The sequence below is a fragment of the Cygnus atratus genome, chromosome 19 (genome assembly GCF_013377495.2).
Source record: "Cygnus atratus isolate AKBS03 ecotype Queensland, Australia chromosome 19, CAtr_DNAZoo_HiC_assembly, whole genome shotgun sequence".
Taxonomy (NCBI): Eukaryota; Metazoa; Chordata; class Aves; order Anseriformes; family Anatidae; genus Cygnus; species Cygnus atratus.
The window spans coordinates 5,831,072-5,855,919 of record NC_066380.1 but is presented as its reverse complement, the minus strand read 5'-3'; the positions used below and the strand labels follow the sequence as shown (position 1 = coordinate 5,855,919).

General features: G+C 45.8%; 1 protein-coding gene across 7 annotated transcripts; it reads left to right on the top strand.

The window, feature by feature from the left end:
- The first annotated feature begins 11 nt into the window (after positions 1-11).
- Positions 12-24,785, top strand: USP20 (ubiquitin specific peptidase 20). 7 transcript variants are annotated; one of them, XM_035554958.2, is made up of 27 exons: positions 12-222; positions 485-618; positions 996-1,034; positions 3,502-3,606; positions 3,974-4,027; positions 4,736-4,798; positions 4,941-5,072; positions 5,655-5,751; positions 5,940-6,009; positions 6,624-6,737; positions 7,850-7,928; positions 9,218-9,659; positions 10,569-10,706; positions 11,743-11,855; positions 12,306-12,478; positions 12,958-13,052; positions 13,600-13,633; positions 14,089-14,134; positions 14,409-14,589; positions 15,028-15,154; positions 15,295-15,464; positions 16,108-16,189; positions 16,588-16,696; positions 17,099-17,201; positions 17,463-17,534; positions 18,576-18,760; positions 23,760-24,785. In XM_035554958.2, the coding sequence occupies exons 4-26, from the start codon at positions 3,526-3,528 to the stop codon at positions 18,734-18,736; spliced, it is 2,736 nt and encodes a 911-aa protein (XP_035410851.1). In that variant the 5' UTR covers positions 12-222; positions 485-618; positions 996-1,034; positions 3,502-3,525; the 3' UTR covers positions 18,737-18,760; positions 23,760-24,785. The 7 variants fall into 7 exon arrangements, with proteins under 7 accessions (XP_035410851.1, XP_035410849.1, XP_050570586.1 ...); XM_035554956.2 differs by lacking the exon at positions 23,760-24,785 and having other exon boundaries at positions 20-222; positions 18,576-20,807; XM_050714628.1 differs by lacking the exon at positions 23,760-24,785 and having other exon boundaries at positions 221-358; positions 18,576-20,807.
- The last annotated feature ends 63 nt before the right edge of the window (positions 24,786-24,848 follow it).

Genomic DNA, 24,848 nt, shown 5'->3' with positions numbered 1-24,848 from the left:
CCCTTCCGCCAGCACTTCGACCTGGCAAAAAGAGGGGCGTGTCCCCCTCCCTCCGGTCCGGGCGCGCCCCGCGGCCCCGCTCCTTTGGTTCCCCCCCCGCCCCCCGCCTCAAACGTTCCCCCCGCCGCCCTCCCGTTCCCTTCGCGGCGGCGGGGCGGGGGCTGTGGCAGCGGAGATCCCCTGGGGTCCTTCAGGGATCCCTGAAGGTTGGGCTGCGAGCAGGTGAGAGGGAGGCGGAGGCTGGGTCCCGGCCCTCGGCCCCGCTCCTGAGGCGCAAAGGCCGCCAACGGGCGCCGTTGCGGCCTTTGCGCCTCAGGAGCGGGGCCCAGGTTTTGGGTCTGGGCTGAGGAAGCCTCAGGTGGGGTCTCCAGTGCCCCTCAGGCAGCCCCTGATAAAAGGGGAGTGAGCTTCAGCTGCTGTGGGGGTGTATATGTATGTGTGCGGGGTCCCCGCCCCTCAATATTTAATTTCTGTTTTTACCCAGGTCCCCAAATCTCCACGCCGTGCTGACCCCCAAGGGCTAAATCTCAGTGAAAACGCGCCCGCGAGGAAAACCGAGCCCACGTCGCGCTGAGGAACGCCTGGTTTCTGGCTTTTTCTCGTCCGTAGGGCGGTTCGGTAAGTAATTCACTTCCGTAAGTAATTCCTGCCTCGGCGCTGCTGGCAGCGGCCGCGGATCGTCGTGGTGGGTTGTGCGGGATGAGCGAGCAGATCTGGTGATTGCCTCGTGAAAGCAGCGCTGGGGCTTGTTTTTATTTGTACCAGGCTTGTTTTTATTTGTTCCCCTCCGAATCTGCGCTCTCTGAATCTGAACTGTTGAAAACTGGCTTTCGTTTTGGTACCAGACCAAGCAGTTGTTTTGAAATGAAAATAAAAAGAGAAACGTGTTACCGTGCAGGCAGAGCTGCTGATTTTGGCAGCGATTGAAGCGAGCGAAAGTAGGTTGCAGTTGCCGTGGAATTGTTCTGACATGTTCGCGTACTGTTCTTCCCCAGCGCTTCTTGAGAGAGACAGGCTGGAGGACTTGTTTTAAGGTAACTTCTTTTCTTATCATACTCAATACATTTTGACAAGCAAAACTAAGCTTTCTGGCAGTGCTTTTGTTATTAAATTCCTAGTTTCCTGAGCAGCGTTTGAGAGCTCTTTGCGCTAGGTAAAGCTCTTGTGGCTGAGCTGTGGGGAGGCAGGGATTCAATACTTTCTTCTGAACAGCCACAGCTCGAACCTTTTCTGATGCATTCGGTCAGGGCTGAGAGGTGAAAATGACGTTTTTGCTCTTTTATTTAGGAAAGGAAACTGTAGGTGGGAAGCTCAGCATCCCAGTGCTGCAAAGCTGAAAGGCACGGTTTTGATTTGGAATAGAGGGGTGGTCCCGTGGAATGCAGTAAAACCATCCACAAGACTGTACTTAACATAGCGTGTTCCAAAAGCAGTCCCCAGTTAGCTTAAACTGGTGGAGATTAGGGGGTCTGGAGTTCATTTTGAAACAATATTTTGTTCATTAGGTTTTCTGGGAAACCTCTTTTGGGAAAGGGATAAGAAACCAGGGAAGATGAAATAGCAAAAATGGCACTGATACTAAAAGGAGTCGGTTTTGTAGAAGGATCTCTGAGTCTGAAAGTGTCCCAGTTTTCTGTGTTAGCCACGGATACAGCGGTCTTGTCACTTGTCTGTTAAATCAGTGTATGGTACGTGACACTGCTTTGCCTGTCTGTGAAGCTGCATGACGTTGCTCGGTTGTCTGTTAAGCATCTCTTCACAGGTTACTGTGGTCCTGGTTCCAACCACTGCTGTTTGTAGGATGTAAATATGATTCCTTCCCCCTCCAGTTTTGCTTTGCTCCTCCAGTTCAGTTCCAAAGAGTGTTGCAAAAACACTGTTACAAAATTATCCTTGAGGTTTGTCTTCTGCCAAGGCAAGGTGCTAGGCAAGCTTTTCGGCTCCCAGGATAAGTGATGCTGAAATGGCTTATTTGTTTACCCTCTCCTTTTTTTTTTTTTTTCCCCTCTCTCTACTGTTAGTGATTCAGACCAGGTAGCAATGGAAATTCTTTCAAATTTCCTCAAAATGTGAAAACAACAGAGAGTAGCAACTGTTCTTAACTTCATCCAATTTTTTGATTTTTTTGGTAATGATGTAAGCTTTTCATGTCTGCTTCATTTCCAGCCAATAGCAATATTTTGGATCCTGGTTTGTGTTGTTAATATTACTTATATTTTTTTTTAACAGTCACAAGTGAGGTTACTTGATCTATGCTTAAGAAACACAAACCCTTTTCATCTTCTTTTTGTAGCTGCACGTTTCTGAGACACGTTTCAAGTCTTTAATGTACCCGTGGACCACCATGAAAGTGTTTATTGTGCTCGTAAGCATGCAGCTCTGGAATCCTCTGTGCTTGCAGCGCTTGGGTGCATGAGATGGGTGGAACAACGTGTTACATTTCGTACAGTCTTTGAGAGTTTTGTGACTCGTTAAAACCTACATTAAATGATAAATTTCTCAGAGACTGAAGACTGGTTATCAGTTACAGATCTTTTAAGTCTAATTCCCTCTTGCACAGCTTCATTAAAACTTAATATAATTAAATTATATTTTTAACGTTTGATAAAGTAGTGTAATAAGGAGCTAAACGTTAGATCCAGATCAGCACAGTACGGGCACCTCGAGGCCCCCGGACACCGTATGCTAAGTACTTGTCTTGGGCTGCAGCACCCTTTTGCTTTTAATCTGAGTTTCATGCAAACAAGCTAATTAGATTTGTATCTCTTCGTGCTGCTTGTTTATGTTTGGCAAGAGGAATTACGTTCAGACCACCACATTTGTTTTCCCACCCTACCTGCTGAGCTAGAACGTAAAACCCATTTTCTAGGGGGAAAAGTGGAGTAGATCAGTCTAGTCAGGTTAATGGAGTACCGTGTATTCATGGTATGTAAGCCCAGCTAAGGTATGTAGGTAAGGCGTGTGTGAATTAATGGCAGTTTTTATTTATTGCTTTAGGCCCCTGCATCATTCAGAGATGCTACGTGATCAGTCTGGGAGTTTGAGATTAAGAAAAAGGGTGGTCAGCTGGTCACTGTACCACTGCTTTTGTTTTGTGGTGTGATTTTACCAGCTACAGCAAATTGTCCCTTGGCTCGATAGCTTACCTGAGACCAAGTCAGCAGCAGTGCTCCTGAAGCTGTCCCTGCGTGCTGAGCACCCTCCTACATTTCTGAACGCACATTCCATGTTACACACATTATTAGCTTTGTTCGTGTATTTCCTCCACACCCCATTGCCTTGCTCACTTACCTACAATATCGTAACGCAGCCACTCAACAGGGGGTCAGAACTGTGCTAGCTAATGTCACTGGGTCCTGATTTAGATTTGTTTTGATCTCATTGAACCTTAAAGATGAATATTTTAATCTCCAATATACAAAACAAGCTAATTTCTCTTCTTGCAGCCTGTGAGAGCAATTCTGACACGTGACTGAGTAGTGCTATCCTTTCCTGTCCTAGGAAAACACCCTCGCACAGGTGAGAATGGGGGATACAAGAGACATCTGTCCTCACCTGGATTCCATAGGAGAGGTGACCAGGGATGACCTGCTGCTCAAATCCAAGGTACAGGGTGTTCTGGTTGTCAGTCCTTTCCCTTTGTGCTATTGTGCATGCTTTTGCATATTTGCTTTTCAAAGAAAATGCTGCCTGTCTCTGTAGAGAAAAGTACCTTGCACATGTCCCGTAAAGCAAGCCTCTGTCAGTCCCATCTGGTGTATTTCTCACTGACACTTTATCCTGCTCAAATGTGTCACTTACCTAACACACAGCAAATTGTATATTTAATCAGAAGCATGGGTTTAAGAAATGAAATATTGGGAGCTGCAGGCTGGAGAAGCCTTTCTCATTGAGAAGGTTCCCAATCTTGAAGGACTAGGTTACTTAAAAAAACAAACAAGCAAACAAACCTTCTTTTATCATGAATATGCAGGGAACCTGCCAGTCATGTGGAGCTGTGGGACCAAATCTCTGGGCTTGTCTTCAGGTAAAAATGGCTTGCTATTTGTGTGCATGATATGGTGGGACTTTTCTTAAATATAAATCTAAATAAAAATATAAAAAGAAGATGTATTTGACCAGAAAAAAAAAACTGAAAATGAAGAGGGGACTTCACAGTAGAAATATCCACTGTTTTTTGATGGATTCGAAGAAAAAGTCTCCCAAGATTAAAAGCTAATGCTGTCGGAATACACTGAGATTTAACAGTTTGCTTCTCATAGGTGATTTCCCCCCAGTAGCCCCAGCAGGAATGAATATAATTCCCAGCATCGACTGCCTCTGCTGGCAGCTGTGAAGGGAGACTGCAAGTCTGAGACCTCGGAAGAGAGGGCAGGTGCTCAGGGCAGGGAGGCAGAAAGGAATGACAAAAGGCATGAGGGTGGGCAGGGGCAGTTTATTTTTACACTGGAATGCCCAGACAATTGGAGATTTGGCAAATGAGCTGCCTGCTGGAGCAGTTGCCTTGGAATGGGGACTTTACATGGGTGCAAACCCGTGCAGGGTTTGCAGGTTTTCTTTTTTAAATTCAGCAATTCCAAATTCCTGTCTTATTCTGGGCCCTGGAAAAAGAAGAAAGCTAGAAAAATGGCAAGATCGGTTCTGAAGTTGCAGCTGCTGGTGGGACTGGAGTTGCAGACTGTTTTGTGACAGTTTTAATTTGGTGTGCCATTGTACTTTTGTTTTCTCTCACCAGCTCGGTTGTCCTTATGTTGGTTGCGGGGAGTCCTTTGCTGACCACAGCACGCTTCACGCACAGGTGAGCTTTTCTCTGTTGTCCACCTTAAAACAGACAGAGTTGGATTTTTCTCATTCCCTAATCCTCCTCTACGGTAATCTGGTGGTCCCGTGCTTCAGTTTGAGCCAGCTGTCAAATCATTATTTAATCTTTCAATTTCTAGGCCAAAAAGCACAACCTGACAGTGAATCTGACCACTTTCCGGGTCTGGTGTTACGCCTGTGAGAAGGAGGTGTTCTTGGACCAGCGGCTGGCAGCGCACACGCAGTCACCGCCAGTGAAGTTCACTGAATCGGTGGGTCTGCGACACAGCATGACGGGGGTGAATGCTTGACATGCTTTTTGCTTACCTCTTGCAAAATTAGCCAAGAAATTTCCACTATTGTCCAGGCTGTTGTTGTGATAAGAACCCTTTCACTGAAGGTGGCAAACTGTAGTCATATTCCAATAGCTTTGTCTTACAGAAGCTCCCCACCAGATGACTTCCAAATGACTTCAATATCCATTTGGATTTTTGTAACCTTTCCTAGCCTCTTCTGTGGGGCATCTGTTTCTGGGAGGAACGACAGGAGCTGTGACATCTTAATTTTCATTGCATAGCCTATCAAAATTTTAGCTGTCAGACTGGAAACACGTGTACTTGTGACACTGTTGCATATTCCTGATGCCTCTTTCATCATGCACACTGGAAGCAATAATTGTATCATTTCTATTTCCTGTGTGCATTAATGAGAAGGACAGACAGCGCAACTGGTTCTTCTCTCCTGAATATGCTTTTCTAAAGGCTGGCTAGATTTACGTATAAGATGATCTCTCTCATAACTCATCTTTTGAAGCAGGACTCTCGCTGATGCTTATTTTTCTGTCTTTAATCTAGGATTCTCCATTGCCTGCTCACCCTTTGAAGGCCGTTCCAATTGCAGTGGCTGATGAAGGCGAATCCGAATCAGAGGATGATGATTTGAAACCAAGAGGTAGCTCTGCGTCGAGTTGATGAAAGGGCTGTGAGGGTAACTCTGCAATCTCTAGGACCTGCACTGAGAGGTTCCTAGGAGCAGAGGGAAGAGCCTACCTAGCAAGGGCCAGATTCCCTCTCCTTTGGGAAGGAACATAGAAAGCAGCACTTCTGGAAAGTTTCATGCTTCTCTTGTTTGTGCTTTAGGCCTTACTGGAATGAAAAATCTTGGGAACTCCTGCTACATGAATGCAGCACTTCAGGCTCTCTCTAACTGGTAGGCATTAGGGCCTTTCAGTTGAGTCTTTACTAGACTTCACTAAATATCAAAAGTGGCACCTCTGATCTGAGTCCTCTGTGAGTCATGCAAAGAGAAATCAGCCAGGCTAGGTGCAGAAAAAGGAATATGAAAAATTTAGTGTTTAGGAAAATAGAAGTTTTACCGTAGGAAAATGAGTGAAAATAGAAGTTTTAAAGTAGGAAGTGAGTGAACTTGTGGCCATTTATAAGACTTGTGTATAGATGAATAATGGAAGTAAAACTCCTTTCCACTGTGACAGAAATATGTTTATCACATAGGAAAGCATGTCACCTCTTTCTGTTCTTACCAGTGATATCATTGTAACAACTCCTATCCTAAAATATTCTGTAGCCATCCTGCTGAAAACTGGTTTCAGGATCTGTTCTGTACTATACCTGATACAGATTCACGTCAGCTTTCTTTATTTAAGTTAGAAACTAAGTCTGCATCTGAAATCAATTCTTCCCTTGATTTAAAAGCAGTATCCTAAGCATGTTTTCAAAAAGACATGCATTTACGTTTTGATAAATCCTTAAATAGAGGCAAATGAGAAGTCTCTGTGCACTGAATTCTTTGTTTTTTCCTCATAGCCCACCTCTCACACAGTTTTTTCTGGAATGTGGTGGACTGGTCCGTACAGATAAGAAACCAGCACTGTGCAAAAGTTACCAGAAGCTGGTGTCTGAGGTTTGGCATAAGAAACGGTGAGTGGTCGCTCCCTAATCTAATCTGGACAATTTTCACATTTATGTTGGTTCTGAAATATGGCATCAACAAAAAGAAATGGGATCTTCGGTGACAAGTGCACCTTCTAAGGCAGTCAAACCCTACGTAGACAGGTATGCATAGATTTCCCTGTATCTAGGAGATCCTATATGCTGCTTCTGGTGCATGTTGTTGTCAGTGATCAAAAGAATACATTCTTAATAACTTTTAAAAGGAAGAGTTTTTTTTTATATACCTTTTCTGTTGGCAGAGAAGAAAAAAATGGTGGGATAATGGAACTCTCTTGGCTATTTCTGAGTCTGTTGCTTGGACTGACCAGCACTTGAAGGCGCTGCTCTTGATTAGCAGAGGGACTGATGATGTGGATGGAGAAAGTGGTACAGAGCTGACACTGAGATTTTACCAAAGAGAGTGGAAAATGCAGGTGGCTTTTTGGGAACTGTTTGCTAGTGAATCACCTTCTAGTCTGGTTCCAAGCACAGTGTAAAATAATGCTGCTCTGTTGAAATTTAAACGTCTGCTCTGTGCAACTGTAATTGATTGAGGAAAAAAAATGCAATACCATTTAGATTCCTGGTCTGGTGTTTGATTCAGGTTAGTTTTTAACAAGGGATAAGTAAGATGCAGAGCAAACGTGAACTGTAACTTTATGTAGCAGGCTGCAGACTTTGAAGCAGAAAAAGATCAATTTAGTATTGGTTTTGACTTATCTCATTTACTGGTCCCTGGCCAGCCCACCCAGATTTTGAGACAGACATGCTGCTGCAAAATGAAACTGAGTAACTAACTGCAAAACCCTGCTCTGGAGAGAATCACTTGAGAGGATTCAAAGTGTGGACAGAGCTTTACATTAAATGTGCTCTAGGGGCGATTCTCTCTGGAAGGATAGGCCGAAATGACTAAGATGTTTTCCTTCTCTTAATTTGTATGTCACCCAGCTAACAGGGAAACTAAGACCAGGATTTGCAGGTGCATAATTATTTTGTGTCCTCTTTAACTAGTGACCACACCCTGTTCTGTTGCTTATTACACAAACTGGCTCCAGGCCTGATAAGCAAACTAACTTCTTTTTTTCTCCATATTTAAACAGCCCGAGTTATGTTGTTCCAAGCAGTCTATCTCATGGAATTAAACTCGTCAACCCCATGTTCCGAGGCTATGCACAGCAGGTGGGGCCTCAACACAAACATACCATTATTACAAAGATGGTGATTTTTTTTTTCCTTCCTGCAATGGTGGTGCTTGTGTATAGAGAGAAGAGCTAGAGCTCAGGAGTCACGCCTGTTTTGTGTCAATATTAGTGACCTGATAGAGCACCTGCGTGGGATTCAGGAGACCTGGGTTCTCTTCCAGGCTCTGCCTCTGGCTTGCTGGTTGCAAGTCAGTGCATCTTCCTGTGTCAGCTTTATCACCTCTAAAATTATGATGGTGACCTCCTTTGTAAAGGGCTTTGAGATCTATTGATACGTACTATATAAGTTGGGTATTGTTTATTCATACTATAGCTGAGAAACCTGGATTAATCTGTACTAAGAAGTTAAAAATACCGATGATCTATATTCTTTTTCTGGGGAATTACAGCCGACTGAATCTCATTTGAAAGATAGTATCTTTTTCTTTGAAGTATTTATCCAGTGTTTATTCTTTAGAATAAAATGTAAACATCAAACTATGTTTGATTTGAAAATTTACAAAAGAAGTGACAGTAGACAGTATATCTAAACTGTGATTCTGACAGCAAGTCAAAACAGAGGATACAAATAATGATTAATGAAAGAATTTCTATATTTATCTTTGATGTGAAGTATATTGGATTGGAAAACTCAGCTGTGAAGAGATAGAGTTGAAAGGAAGACAGGGCAGACTGAAAGCCAAGCTTCTTTAAAATAACAGAAACATCATAATTAACTTTCTGGAATTGTCAGAATACCAAGTCGCTTTCAGCAGTTCCTTTGAAGGCAACGTATCACTTCTTTTACCACGCATTGCAAATTTAGGAGCTTGCACCTTGACTGTATAGGCTTTGGTTTCTGGCTCCATTCCCTATTTATTAAAGATTTTAATCTGCCCTCTCTAAGAGAGGGATTCCTATAAGCAGACATCAGTGTTCATGAAAATTGTTCTGTGGTTAGGAGTCTGTTTTCTATGGCCTGCTGCCTTCCTCAGCTTTCTCCTGGTCTCTTGCCTCTTATCAGTGGTAATACCCTGGTAAATAAGATCATGGTTTGCATGTTGCAGCTGCTCTCTAGTTTTCCTCTGTGTTTTTCAGCTGAAGATGTTCAGATAAAAATACATCTCCAACTCCCTGCTTTAGGAGGGTCTCCGTGTGTTACGGAGCTGGATAACTTTCGTGGGCAGCATTGAAAGAGGCTATGAATGGAGCTGTATCTGTATTTTGCCCCTCTTGTTTGCCCTGTTTCTGGATGGATGCTGACATGGAAATACTCCCGCTTTTCAGGACACTCAGGAGTTCCTGCGCTGCCTGATGGACCAGCTTCACGAAGAACTGAAGGAACCGATTGTTGCAGAGACGAGAGATTTGGATACCAGTGACCAGGATGACAAGCGAGAGGGTGACCGAAGTCCTTCAGAAGATGAGTTCCTCTCCTGTGACTCGAGCAGTGACAGGGGTGAAGGAGACGGTCAAAGCCGGACCGCAGGGGGCGTGGGCAGCAGCTCCCTGGCAGAGACAGAGTTGTTGATCCAGGATGAAGCAGGGAGAGGGATCTCCGAGAAAGAGAGGATGAAGGACAGAAAGTTCTCCTGTGGCCATCGGCGCAGCAACTCGGAGCAGGTGGACGAGGATGCAGACGTGGACACTACTATGATGCCAGTGGATGGTAGAGCCTCGCCTGAGATGCTTCCAGCTCCCCGTCCTGCCAGCCCATGTAGGACACCAGGTACAAACCTCTTCCAGTCACGTTGGTTGTGAGATGTGGTATTGTCCTACATGGGTGGTGGTGTAGTGCAGTGGCAAACAGCACGTCATGTGTGTGTTCCTTCTGTCGGTTTGAAAAGATTTTACATCCAAGACTCTCTGCAGTGTCTCTGGCAGTACTTCTGCCTTTGTGCACACTTGCTTCTGTAAGAAAACCAGGGAGGTGCTTAGTCAGGCTGAAGTGCTTATGGAGCTGAGCAAAGCCTACATCCTGAGGCAGCAATAGCTGCTTCTGCCAAGCCTGCAGGTGCAGTATTTGTGTTTTTTCCTAATTTAAGAAAAAGGTTTCATATATGTGCATTGCTTTATCTGTTAGGCTGGCCTGGGGAAATGTTGGCTGTGGAAAAAAGACATGGAAGAAAATGTTCATTAATGTTGGACTACAGACTCTGGAGAGAAGAGGGTGCTGCACAGTTTGTGCATTTTGGTGTGTTAGGGAAAAGAGCAGCTGTTAAAATGTAGGTGTGGAGTCGCCCTGAACTGAACACATCCGATCTTTCAACACTTCTTTATGTAAGAGTCTTATTCTGCCAACTGGCACTGAAGGCAGCAATGTTGTTTATGTGGATTAGGGATACAGGAGCAAGCTGTAAAACCTAATTAGTCACAAGTGTGAAAAAATAGCAGTTTTTTTTTTTCTCTATATATAATTATTAGCTGTTCAGTATAGCTCTGTATGCACTCTTATCCATGCACTGAGAGCTGTATCTGCCAACCCATGCAAGTAAGACAATTAGTAACATCTGAACTGTGAGTGCTGAGAAAGATTCTGTGCTGGAACACAGAGCTGGGCTGACACTGACTCTAACAGAGTTGGCTTTCATAACGGGTTTTCACCAGTGCTCTTCAGCCTCCCCTTTTTCCCAAACAGAACCTGATAACGATGCCTATGTGCGCTGCTCCTCACGCCCCTGCAGTCCTGTCCATCACGATATGCACTCCAAGCTCTCTAGCAGTCCTCCTCGCTCCAGTCCTGCCAGGCTCGGACCTTCCTATGTGCTCAAGAAAGGTAGTGCAAAGGGGTCAGGGTATGCTGGGGGGCAAAGGGGAGCATGAGGAGGAGGAGGGGTTCAAAGAGGAAAGAAGTATTTCATGATCCTTGATTAACAGTTGTAAGAAGTGCTGATCCCCCTGGAATATCAGTGCTTTATAAAATCATACCAGGCAAAGACTACAGTAAACCTGCAGGTAAAGTCAAGCTCTGTATACAACGGATGTTCTAGTATGCTCTTATATTGGGGCACGAAATGATTTCCATGTCTATGTCTGCATGCTGTGTTTGTTATTAATAAAAGAGCTACGAAGTCCTAGGCACGAGCTCCGTCCTTTTAGAGGAGTGTGGAGATGTGTAAACGTTTGTCTGCCAGGCTCGCACGTCATAGCATCTGGGTCCAGGAACTGTAAGATGATGTTTTACTGACAGAGAGCTTCTGGGCTCTTAGATGTCTTGGGCTCACAGTAACAGAATTAAGCTGCAAATGTCAATCTGGTGCCGGGAGCATTGTTACCCTTCGGAGTGGAGCCTGGCTTCTGTTGTGTCAAACTGTCCTCTTTGTCCCAAGCAAATTGCAGAACAAAATCTCAACATTGCGTAGCCAGCAAACACAATGACATGTGCTTATAGCACCGTCCCTACAGCTGGTCAGTAATGCCATTCTGTCCAAAACTGTGCCCCAGCCCCTTGGCTGAGGTCAGCACAGCTGCAGATGTTCTGGCCTGATGAAAAGCACTCTGTCTCCATGCGTATGTGCATAGGGAAGGAGGTTTGTTATTAAACAAAACTCTGTGTTTGGCCAGTCCCTGCTGTGGAGAGTCTTCTCCAGCACAAGACACCTGGTGAACACCTGGTAAATGCTAGAGGGGAAAAAAGGGACAAAATACACGGACAGGTGAGGGGGAGAGGAAGTCAAGTGTAAAGCTTAGAGCAAAACACCCAAGATCAATCACTTCTTGTCCTCTGTTATTGCGTGTCCGCGTGACTCTGCATGAGACCAGAGACTGGGAAAGAGCTGTTACGTGATGGAGCCTCTTTGTCTCTCTTTCAGCCCAGATGCAAGCTTCCGGGAAAAAGAAGAAAGAACTTCGTTATCGCAGTGTGATTTCTGACATCTTTGATGGCTCCATTCTCAGCCTGGTGCAGTGCCTCACCTGTGACAGAGTGAGTCTCTTGATAGCTGTCAGTCAAAGAGCAGTCTTCTAGCTCGTAGACCTCTTCTTTGGAAATGGAGCTCCTGTTGCCAAATACTGTGGGATGCATTTTGGAGGCCAACTAAAATGCTGATATGTGGGTGGTGGAGGAGGTGTGAGAGACCTGCTGTGCCAAGAAATTGTCTGCCTCCATAGTGGTCTGTTTATCTGTGTCACTTAGTTGGTCTAGCAATATCACATTCACATCAGAAAACAGATTCCAGTGCTACAAACATGACAGAAGTCTTCCTGCTGACAGCAGTTTATTCAATAATTAGCCAGAGAGAGTTGCTCTTAGTGCCAGGCCAGGTTTCTAGCCCAGACAAAATCCAAGCATCGATAAAAGGTGATGATGAAAGTCAGGTCCCAGCTCCATTACATGCACAGGAAACCCAGAACTCTTCCTCTTGGATATTTCCAGGTTTCTACAACAGTGGAGACGTTCCAGGACCTGTCACTCCCAATCCCAGGGAAGGAGGACCTGGCCAAGCTGCACTCTGCCATCTACCAAAACGTGCCAGCTAAGACAGGGGCATGTGGGGACAACTATGCCTCACAAGGCTGGATTGCTTTCATCATGGAGTATATCCGGAGGTGTGTTCCCTGTGCGGGACCTCTTTCTTCTGGGGTTTGCCCTCCAGTGGCTGGAAGGCAGCTGTCCCTAGCCAGTGGTGCTTACAGCAGAAATGCCAGTTGTAGCCGTTCCTTGGATGAAGACAGTGCGTGGTACCTCACGGGTCTGTTTTGGCCTTTTCACGTAAGCCAGCTGCTGCTGTTCTACTTCTGTCATTCACCTTGAGATCTCGTGTGCAAATGTTAATCCCTCAGCTCTGCCTTTAGCTCTGTCTTGCCCTCCAGAGCAAATGAATTACCAGCGTAGTTCTCCAAATTGCTTCCAGCTTGAGCAATCGGAATAGGGTTATCAGCTGGGAGAAATCGTGCTTTCCCTGTGCCATGGGGGTGTGTGATGAGCTTAGGAAGTACAGCTAGAAGAATGCCCATCCACGTGGGGTTTTGTAAGCCAAAGTGTCCAACTATTTTACATGTAACTCTTGATCTCCTCTCCTCTGCAGATTTGTGGTATCCTGTATCCCTAGCTGGTTTTGGGGTCCTGTTGTGACACTGGAGGATTGTCTTGCTGCCTTTTTTGCAGCAGATGAGTTGAAAGGTGAGTTAGCTTCGGTGGGGTCTGACAGCCAGAAACAAGAAAAACTGCAGCATATTTCACATGCATTTGGGGGGCGGATTAAGTCTGGAAAGCATGCTCTAGTATTTCACTTAGAATCTGACACTACCAATACTTGACAGTTCAGCTTCTCTGAGCAGAAAGGAGTTTTTGCATGTGCTCAAGGGTGATTTTTCATTTTGAATCTGGATGAGACTGTTCTTAGCAAGGAGCAGACATGGCTGTTAGTTGTCTTTAAGTGCCACGGATCTTTATCCTTCTTAGATTCTTTGCTTTCTCCATCCATTCCCTAAGTCCTAGAGGACTTAAACAATTTGCTGTATTCACTTCTGTGTGAATTTTTCTCCTAGTTGATTCCATTCTCTTGCCTACACTTACTGAGGGAAATAGTTATTTGGATCTCTTCTCACCCTTAGAATAGTGTCAGGATCAACTTAATGTGATCTTTCTGCATGAGATGGAAATGTATTCGTATCAGAGTTGTGTGCTCTGAGTAACTGCATAACAGCTTTCTTCTCTTTGTCTACAGGGGACAACATGTACAGTTGTGAACGGTGTAAAAAGTAAGTCTGCTTTACCTGTATTATACCTCTGGAAATTATTTCTTTATACTACTGTTAAACATATTGCTAAATCCTCTACCGGGACATTTCTTCTGCTGAGTGTCATGTAAAATCTGCCTTGTCTTATACTGAGTTTCTTCTACTGAGTCTTGAGAAGTCACTGACTGCAGGTAGGAAAAGTGCTGGCTTCAGCAGAGAAAAGAAAGGAAGAAGGGTGTGGACAGGGACATGGCTTGGCAGTAATGGAGTTACTGCATTAGAAAGAAGAGGCCTGACAAACTGCTCGTGCCGTGCCTCATTTGGGAGGGATGTTGCAAAAAGCCTGAATTTGTTGCTGCTGAAAGTCAGCATTTGTCTTGGATTTCAAAGTGAGCAAGATGCAGCCAGACAATTGCCTTGCCTTTTGGCATCCCTTTGCTTTAGAGTTCTCTCACAGCTAATTTTCTCTCCCTCAGATTGAGGAATGGAGTAAAGTACTGCAAAGTCCTCCGGCTACCAGAGGTGAGTAAGAGCACCTTGTTTCTTACTTTTCTTTCAGCAGCCGCTGTTTGAGGAGGTAAGGCTGGCTGTAGAACTGAAACATCAGTTTGTTTTGGTGGCAAAATCCTGTATCTAGACCAGAAGAGACTTTCCCATTTTAAGCTGATGAGCCAGCAGGATTTGTGCCTAAAAGGAAAAAAAGCTTTGCAAAGATCAGATGCACAGAGGTGTGCTGTTGGATTAGAATACCCACAGCAAAACTGCACTTTGGTGTTCTCTGTCTTTGGTCTTTTAGATTCTCTGCATCCACTTGAAACGGTTCCGGCATGAGGTGATGTATTCTTTCAAGATTAACAGTCACGTCTCCTTCCCCTTGGAAGGGCTGGACCTGCGACCTTTCCTAGCCAAGGAGTGTGTCTCCCAGATCACCACCTACGACCTGCTGTCAGTCATCTGCCATCACGGCACAGCAGGCAGTAAGTCCTTCTTCCCGTGAGTATATGGCAGAGGCGAACAGGAACGAGATGAGTATGAGCAAGGCAGAGTGTGTTCTGCCATCCCTCCTCTGGAATAAAGTGCAGTGTAAGGCCTGCTCCTCCATTTCCCAGCCTTGCTCAGCCTCTGCCCTTTGAAAAGTGAACGAGACAGCTTCTGACAGATTCTCTGCAGCTGCTGTGGCCTCACCCATGGGTTGGCCTAGAGGCCCTTTCCAAGGAAGGCAAACCATGGTGACAGTGACAGACTCCCCTGCTCCTGCAAAGCTTGCCTGAACAGGAATTACTATTACTATTATTATTTTGTTCTCTCTCCTATTTCTGCTAGCAGCTAATCCTGTTGTGCTGCTGACCTTATCCCAGGCCTGAGTTCCACCTGCACTCTGAATCTCAGCTGTGTTGTATTTCTTTTTGATGCAGGTGGGCATTACATAGCCTACTGTCAGAACGTGATCAATGGCCAGTGGTACGAGTTCGATGACCAGTATGTCACCGAAGTCCATGAGACCGTGGTACAGAATGCAGAAGCCTATGTCTTGTTCTACAGGTGAGCAGCACCCCAGATGCAGCAGTCCCTTCATGGCTGCAGAATACCTAGAAATATTGGTGGAAAACTAATTCAGGAATTGCTTCATTGCTTCAAAACTGGTTCAGGAATTGCTTCATTTTCTCTTTCTTTCCCTCAAGGAAAAGCAGTGAAGAGGCTGTGCGAGAGCGTCAGAAAGTCGTGTCCCTTGCCAGCATGAAGGAGCACAGTTTACTCCAGTTCTACATTTCTCGAGAATGGCTCAACAAATTCAACACCTTTGCTGAGCCTGGTCCCATCACCAATCACACCTTTCTGTGCTCTCATGGAGGTAAGGCAGTGCTGCTGAACCTGGGAAAAGCAACTTTCAGCTATGCCTTTTTGTTTCCTGATGCATTAACAAATGCAGAAAAAAGGCTTCAGCTGTAGATCTGTTACAGTGCATGCTTCAGTAGGATCTGCTTCATTTGCAGAAGCTCCAGCCCGCTCAGGGAGAGATGAGAAAATTACCCCATTGTCCTGCTGATCAGAGGACCGGAGGAATGGCTAGTGCTGGGAAACAACAGTATTCAGTTCTTTACTTGTTTTTAAAAAACAAACCTGTAGAAAGCACGTAAGACAATGTTGATCTGTGTTACCCTATCAGCAAGGTTGTCCTTCAGTGTTTGGACAATGGAGCGCACACTACTGAAGGGACCTGATACCACGTTTTACTGTTCTCTTACATCCGTCATGCTTGGGAGCCCTTGTGTTTGTGTATCTCCAATTGGAAACGAAGCACTTGATTAGAAATTGAGGCTGTGAATTGAGAAACTTTCAAAATCAATAAACTCTCTAGGGTCTTCCATTAGCAGAGGAAGCAGATTCTGGAATTGGGGAGTTTTCAGTGAGGAAGATCTTCCTTTTTGCTATTTGTGTCTATCCAGCAATAACGAGTTCCCTGGTTAATTCTCCTCCTTGCCTTTCTTTCACAGGGATCCCTCCTAATAAATACCATTACATTGATGACCTGGTTCTGATTCTGCCCCAGAATGTGTGGGAATATCTCTACAACAGGTAAATATTACCATTTCGTTATTTGTCCCAATATATTTTGTTTTATTAGATAGTCTGCTTGGGGTATTCCCATCTCAGGCACTTACTAAGACACAATGCCTTCCAATGGCACGTTAAAAGCATGCAGTACTTGTTGTGGACTGGCAAAGACTTGTATTTGCTAGAGCCTACTGATCTAAAGCAAAAGGAGCTGTATCAGTGCATTGTCCCAGAACAATACTGAGACCCTCTCTGTGTTGCATAAAGGCAGCACTCTCCATTCAGAGAATAGCTGCAGATGCACCTCCTTCACCGCTGTCTGGAGTAGTGTAAGAATCTATCTGTGTGGTATTCAGGGCTGGGAAGCACTGCCATTTTCCTGCAGTTCTGCATTCCTCTCCCTCTCTTCCTGTGCTCAGGTTTGGGGGCGGCCCTGCTGTGAACCATCTATACGTGTGCTCCATTTGCCAAGTGGAGATTGAAGCACTCGCCAAACGCAGGAGAATTGAAATCGACACCTTCATCAAGGTTTGTGTGGGAAGGATCTGGAGGTAATGGCAAAAGGCTGAGGTGGGAAATGGAGATCTGTCACAGACAGTCAGTGGAAAACTGTCGCCCTCATTTTTCAAACATAATCTAGAACATGGTCAGGAGACTCATCTTGGGGTTCCACATAGCTAACACCATAGGGAGGGGCAGCTGGAATACGATAATGCTGTGTGTGACTGTGCAGAGACGTAAAGTTTGAAGCCATCCTAGTCTCTTGCCTGCTCTAGTTAGCAGGAACAGGTTGCAAAGAAGGTGGTGGAATTACAAAGGGTAGTTCTGAAGAATGGAAAGGCTGCCTTACAGTTAATGGAAGGGGCTCCTCCAGATCTCAGCAGTGACTAAATCTTTTCTGCATTTCTCTGTTCTCCTCTGCTCTCCCAGCTGAACAAGGCTTTCCAGGCAGAGGAGTCTCCAAGCGTCATCTACTGTATCAGCATGCAGTGGTTCCGTGAGTGGGAAGCCTTTGTCAAGGGGAAAGATAATGGTAAGGAGCCAGAGACCGCTGGAGACTGGTGGTGGTGAGAGGTAGAATGGAAATAAGTGCGTATGCTCAGCGTACCTCCTCAGTGAGCGCTGTACCTGACAGGCACGACTTGAGGCTGAATGGAGTCCAGCCACCCAGACTGCCTGCAGGTCCCCCAGGGCAGGGCAGAAATAACAAGAGAACTAGCATGGGAAATAAGCTGGATTGGGTGGCAACAAGGAATGCAGAATAGCTTTAAATGTGTTTATTCTTCTCTTACAGAACCTCCTGGACCAATTGACAACAGCAAGATTGCACTCACAAAAGCCGGTGGCCACGTGCAAGTTAAGCAGGGTAAGGCCTGTCCTTGCCATCTCGTGGTGCTTGTAAAACTTGAGGGAGAGTATTCCACTGGGTCTGTCTGTCTGTAATGAAGCAGGAACAGAACAAGATGGTGTTGCAGAGGAACACAGTTCGCTGCACATCCCTGTGCTGACTGCCCTGAGTGAGCCATCTCGCTTCTCCATTCGCAGCTCCTGCATGACCAGCTTGCTGATGTGATCTGTTAGAGCAAATCCTGCTGTCCTCCATCTCCCGCTGTTGCTGTCCCCCAGATCCTTTCCATCATTTTCCTTTCCCAGTGTTGTATCTGTGATCTTGTGTTGCTCTTGCCTTGTCTTTACTCAACATCTGCTGTGGTCCAGCTTGTGAAATAGCATTGCTTATGCTGTCCTCACTGGACTGCTGGGCTTTCCTGCCAAGCAGATGAAGATTATTGCATTTGTATCTCGGTTATCTCTCAAAGCAATCGTTTCTGTTCTCCTCCTCCTCTGTAACCTTCATTAGCAAAGGTCTCTGCTTTCCCTGCTTTGTGTTTTGACCACTTTTTGTCCCTCCTAAGACAGCTTAGAGGAGCATTTTTAGTCTCTCTGAGGCAGTGGAGCCCCAGCTGCCTGGGACTGGTGTGTCTGAGCGCATTTCTGTAGGCCCCTTGGGCTGCCAGAACTCATTCACTGCTGTGCATGAGAGAGGGTCAGGCAGGCCCTGCTGTTGTGGCCTGCTGCTGCTCAGTTCCCTTTGAGGACAGGAAGAAGTGACTGCAGTGGATTCCAAAACTGTCAACTGAACTGCAGTGGAGCCTCGGTGGCTTCCAGCAGCAGGTGGCACTGCAGAGGGCTGGAGGAGACCACTGCTGCTGCAGCTCTGGTGCAGGGCTGCCACCGGGCGTGGGCTTTGGGTGACTTGGACAGTGCAGCTGCAGGCACCAGGTGTGCCTTGCTTTTTGGGAAGACGTCCTCCATGCTGTCACGTACAAGCCTTTCTGTCCGATGGCTGCGTGGAACAAAGCATACTGGCTGCATGTCTGCTTATCTGCATGTCTGCTGTCCTTTTCAGGCGCTGACTATGGGCAGATTTCCGAGGAGACATGGATTTATTTAAGCACACTGTACGGAGGGGGGCCAGAGATTGCTATCAGACAGAACGTGGCCCAGGTCCAAGAACTGGAAAACCTACATGGGGAGCAGAAGATTGAAGCAGAGACCCGGGCTGTGTGATCTGTGCAGGAGGGGGCAGGGAAGGTATGGCACAAATATGTCCGCGTGGGGATGGATGGCTGGGGAACTCTGAGGAGTCAAAACGCTTCCTTTGTCTGGTACTCGAGGTGTGTGCAGCTCCCACCACCACTGCTGGGGAAGGCAGGTTTCCTCTGCCATCCTTTCACGGGGCTTTGAATGTAGGGGTAGTGCTGGGAAAGACCGGGAGAAATCATTTCTCTGTAATTCATCTTTGCAGCCCCAGTGAGGGAAAAAATGGTGGTGAGACTGCAGCTAACCGTCACTAGGATATGTTTTGACCTGAGCCCTCCCCCTTTTGTTTGCTAACAAGAAATCAGCACTCCCAGCTTGCCCCGAGCAAACTGAATCTCTCTGCTCCTTTGCAGGTTTTGCTTTTGGCACTTTCCTTTTTAACCCAAATGTGTAAAGATAAAATGAAATGTTATTTATGTTTCCAGTGAGCAGTGTTGCAACTAGAGAAACCTGTTTATTTGAAGTTAACTAAAGCCACAAGGTCTCCTTGTAGTTTTGTGCTGATGGTGCACAGCTGTCACAACTTCCTAGTTTTGCTCTTTATCTAATTCCTGCAAGTTCAGTTGCAACTCAGAAATTTTGAAATAAGCTGTTTCTTTCTCCCCCAAGCCCTAAAGTCACACCTTCACCATCCTGGCAGACTTTTCTTCTCCTTGTATCTGATGTCATGTGTTCAGCATGTTTTCAGAGAACAAAGCTGGAAGACAAGTTCTCCTGCACACTGGCTTCCCGCTGTACTGTTTCCTCTAAAGCTCCTGGCAGCTCTGTAGATATGGGATGCAGCCTTCCAGGTATTAAACCCACAGGGTTGGGACGTGAGCAGCTTCAACTCAAAGCTGTTTGATGGTTCGATTTCCTTGGAGCAGGATACAGGAGTGCTCTGTTGCAGGCTTTGCGGCTCCTGGTCTGGTTCATAAGCCCAGCCTCTATTCTCAGAAGGACCCTGCTGTAAGCCTAGATCTGTCTCCACAGCTCTCCTGAGAAGCAAAGGGTGTGTGAAGGAGGAGCCCATTTGTTTGCACAGGGCCTGTTGAGATGGGTCAGCCTTGGCTAGGGCAGTAATTCAGAGCTGGGGAAGGTGCCTGGTTGAGCAGGTCCAGGCTGTTGAAGCAGCTTTTTAGGAACGAGCTGCTTTCTGCAAACAAGCCCCCACCTGTGTGCTGAGGTCATTCTAGCTTCTCAATGCAGATGTTACTTGTGTATACAGTGGCTCATTTAATGAACAGAAATAACTAGCTCCCTAATCTACTGCCGCTAATGCAGCCATAGAGTATCTGATAACAGCCAACAGAGAGGCATAAAGACAAAAGAGGCTAAACACTATTTTTCTTAGCAAGGCTATTCTCAAAAGTTCTTCCTTCATCTAAGCCAGCAAGGCAATAGTATAATCTTGTACGCCTTTGCAAATGTTTCAGTGAGCTTTAGTGGAATCAGAGAGAGGCAGAGCTGGCAAGGCAGAGGTGACCTTTCTTGGGCTGAGGACCCAAAGCGTGTACTCATGGCGGTGCTGGAACCCGCATGATTCCACAGCACCAAGTCTGGCCACCCCGTGGTGGTCTGGGGCTCTGAGCTCCCCACATGAAAAGGGAAAGAAAAGGAGGGGGGAAGAGGAAGGCTGCTCTTTGACTCACAGATAAAAGGTGGAGAAGCGTGTAGGAGAGGAGAGTTAGAAAAGAAAAACGTGGCCTTCAGATTTTTTTAGACCAAATGTTTGCTGCCAACAGCAAATTCTTCTTTAAAAAGAGTGTCTGTAAATGGTTCAGCATGTTAGTTTTACTATCCTGTTTATTGGATGCTTGTATATATCCAGCCGGGCCCGAGGGGAGGTCAAAGAATGAGCCACTGTTGGGATTTCTCGTTGTTTTAAGCTTTGTTAGCCACTGCAGCCTTCTTTGAAGCTGCTGCAGAGCCTGTAGGGCTGCATGTCTGTGTTGTCTGTGCTGTTTGGAGGATGCTGTACAGATTGTAATAACACTCCCGTGCTTAAGTGTTAAACTCTGTGCTAAAAATGTGTTACAATAAATATATGTGCATTCAACGAGTTGCATGACTGCTGCCTGCAGGGCCAGAGGGTCTGACAGTTTCCATGGCACTTACAGTGTTAATGAAAAAAACACAAAAATACAAGTTTTCTGCTGCCAGGAGGCCTCGCAATAACAGATCCTTCTGAGCAGCAGCGGTAGCCCAGTCCATGAAATCATACTGCACTTGCACCCTCCCCTTCCAGCCTCTGTTTACAGAGATTTCCTGTTCATGTTGCTTCATTTGCTGAGTTTCAGCTGACTGTGTCTCCGAAAGCCTGTGTTGTCCAGGAAGCAGGTGCTATCCATGACCATCAGCGTGATGAAAGTAACATGCGAGGGGAGAGGCTGAAGTTCCATGGAGCTGTTCGTAGAGCCTGTGTGGTTTTCTGTCAGCCTTGGGTGGCTGACGATTTCATTACTGATCCAATCCACTTCTCTGATAACACTCGTGTGCATAGCTTTGCTCGTGGGCACAACGCAGGCAGCAGCATTGCTACCGCGTGCCAGGAACTGCTAACTAACAGGCTGGCAAGTTCTGCCCTTGTGAACAACAGGGTTGCTAAAAGAGGTAGGTGATAGGAACGCTGCCCCCAGGGGTGCGGGGCTGGAAGAGGCGGGCGGCTCTCTGCCAGCTTGGCAAATGATACCGCATTAGCTGAAACTTGGAATATCTGAAGAAACAGAGCTGGAGCTGGGTTAATAAGGACACGCAGCTCGTTCTCTAGCAACTTGAAGTCAACCGTCAAAACTTGCATCTAGCAAACAAACCCCGTAACCTCAGCAACTGCAGAACAGTTTGTAGCATTGCAGGAGACGTTAACAAACTACCTCCCCTAGGGATGGATTATATAGTGTCTAGACAAACGGCTCGAGCACTGCACTGGCAAAACCAGAGCGGTACTTTTTGTTATTCTCTATCCATTAAAACACTCAAAAGCTTAGTTCTGCATCTATATTTCATTGGAAATCTGACCTCATTGTTGCTTTTCTCTGCCTCCCATAGTAGGTGTCTAGGGTATTTTCTGAGCACCTCTCAATGCAGCTAGCTCTGTGACCCATTGTCAATGTCAGCCAAATGTTATGGCTGAGCTGTACCAGCTCTTTTTGCAAATCACCTCCTTTTCCCTCTATTTTATCAGGTCTCTTGTTCATTGTAAAAAGAGGAAAGAACTGTTCCTGCATTGGACTGATGGAGCTAGCCTCGCTATTTAGATTATTTGCTCCCTTCCCCAGTCTTCTGCAAGTACTAGGGACTTTGGTTTGCAGGAGTTGCTGTTCTGTTGCCTACTCTCATCCTTAGACTACGGCCTTACAGACGCAGTTTTGAGGCAGCTGAGGCTGTGATAGACAGACGACAAGTACCCTGCAGTGACCTGCACCACACACTTACCTTATGATGCACGTGTCACACCTCAACCCATGCAAAGGAGAAATAAATAGCTCTTCCTTCGGTGATGCAGGGCCACCGTACTGGAGCTTCACCCCACAGCTTATCTTCGTGACCCCTTGCTCACCCGGTCACAGCCTTATTCTGTAGCACATCAGTGCCAGTGGCACATCTCCACCCTCCAGAATGACCAAAGTAAATAGCATTCTGTATTCTGGGACATGTTCAGCGACACATCTGGTGTATATAAAGCTCATTTTATTTTTCTCCTAGTTATTGCTCACCTTGGCTTCAGTTTCCTGCCTTCACTCACTCATTTGGGTGTGCTGTTTCTATTTCAAGTTAGCAATGCTAATTAATACTGCTTAAGATAAATGAAAGCGCCAGACTGACACTCCCTGCTGTTCGTTGTTTCCCCCAAAAATGCAGACATGGAGCACATTATCTCTCTGCCTGGTTTTAATAAATGCTGTTAATAAGTGCTGACAAAGAACAACTGAAATTGTTAAACAAAACAGCAATGTGATCTTAGATCTCTATATAACTGCTTCAAGTTAGAAGTATCACCTACTATGAGCTGCACAACTGCAAATCCTCATGGTTCCTAGCTGAGGCTATTTCCAATGATCTGGGCTAACAGGTGATGAAGAAGCTGTCCAGAAGCTAGTCAACTTTTTGGCTCAGCTAGAGAGAGGAAGAAGAGATTCTTAGATTAATGGTCTCAAGGACAGGGAAGCCTTTTTAGGTCAATCTAGAGCTTAGTTGCAAGGCCAGAGTGTCAGCAGAGCAGCGCTGTGTGCAACACGGCACCACACAGCACCGCCCACAAATCTGGCACACCACTTCAACCCTGCAACCAAGCAGAGGGTAAAGGAGGTGTTGCTTCCCACAGAGTGAGAAAGTTGTGTTACACTTTAATTACCTGCCCTGTTTCTCTGTATTTCCCTGACACCCTGATTTATAGAGCCGTGGCTTTCCTACCGCAGCATTTGAGGGAACCGAGGGAACCTTCCATCTGCCAGTCAAGGATCGCTTCCTCTTTGGCACAAGCTGTTTCTTTCTCAAAAAAGAAGAAGGGAAATTTGGTCCAGCCACAGTTACTTTGTGTTGTTAATGCTGGACAAAAGACATAAAAGCAAAACTAAGGTTGCCAAAGGAACTTCACGAGTTGTCTGAGTCCTAAACCATGCAATTGTGAGCCCTGTGCTGCTCCCTCTCCACAGCTCGGTGGCCAGAAAAATGTCTGCAGGGAGGGACTGTCTCAGTCCTCTTCGCAGACACCCACCGACTGCTGTGTTCAGCTGCATCCCTTACATTTTTTTCATGATGCCCCCATCCACCTGCTGGCCAGGGAGCCCTGTTCCCATCCCCTTCGATAAACCACCTTTCCCCAAACCTGGGCAGAAAGAGCTCAAACAGGAGGCAGCTGTACATGTGCAAATGCTGGAAAGCACAAGCATGGGCTGAGAAACAAAGCAGCACCTGAGCACTCATTTCAGATCTCTCCGGGGCTGTGGTGAGCTCCAGACATTTAAAATGCAATCTTCTAAAGATGTTTTTTGTTTCTCTTCTTCTGAAGGAAAATAATCTCAACTTAAGGCAGCCAGCTCCAGCAAAGTACACGCACAGTACCCACAGCACCTGTGGCCTGGCAGAAGATTTCTTTGGAGCCCCTTCCATCCACTATTGACCAGCCCCTGCATATTAAAAAAGAACTGTAAATATCCTTATCCAGCCTTACAGAAATGTTTTCAGATTATTCAGTGAAGGGAAACAGTACTGTATTTTGTACCTCTGTGTTCCTGCATGCATATACAAGTGCATTATTTGCTAGGGTCACAACGGACTAAGTTTCAGTTTATAAACAATTACTGTCAAAAACATCTGCCAAGCCTTCCAGTTAAACCAAAACATTCACTATGGGCATCACAAGGCACAATTCCGTGTTAGAGGGAATGTTTTCCCCAAGCTTCCAGTTCCTGTGTCCTCCTATTGAAGTAGGAAAGTTTTAAAACAAAAAACAGACAACAAACAAAAAATACCTGCCTTACCCAAGTGCACCAACAACTCCAACCAGAACAATGCATTTTTTTCCCCTTAAACGACCAAATTAAAAAAACAAGCCCCCCCCGCCCCTTTTTAACATTCAGTGCCAGCTGCAGAAAGGTAAGGCTTTGATAAAATTGTGTCTCAAAGTGACCTAATAGGGACTAGCTGCGTAGGACAGCCACCCAAAGGTACCGGGCAGAGCCAAATCAATACTCCAAACACCTGCAAATTCTGGTATGAGAAACAGAACCAAAAGCCAAGCGCTGTGAGTAAGGATGTCATCATTCTTGTGAATACAGCAGCTAGACACAAACACTGCGCTGGAACAGGCTGTTTCCGCTTATCCGCTGAAAATGTTACAGCTGGATATGACTACAACATCCATTCCCAGTCAAGGTGAATGCTGAGGAGTATGAGAGCAGCTTAGGGGAGTTTCAGGCTATAAAATTTATATCTGGCTGAAACAATAAGTCACAGCTAAATTCCCATTCTCAACTGGAAATGTTTGTGGCAAGACTGAACGGTCACTGGAGAGCAATGGATATAATGCCTCGACAAATCAGAGAAGCCCCAGCAAAGAGGCAGAGCCTTTTTTATTGGGAAAGAAAAGGAACAAAAC

Coding starts and splice junctions, on each gene's coding strand:
- USP20 (XM_035554958.2), top strand. CDS start 3,526: ATGGGGGATACAAGAGACATCTGTCCTCACCTGGATTCCATAGGAGAG. Junction 6,010..6,623: donor CTTCAGGCTCTCTCTAACTG/GTAGGCATTAGG, acceptor TTTTCCTCATAG/CCCACCTCTCACACAGTTTT. Junction 6,738..7,849: donor GAGGTTTGGCATAAGAAACG/GTGAGTGGTCGC, acceptor ATATTTAAACAG/CCCGAGTTATGTTGTTCCAA.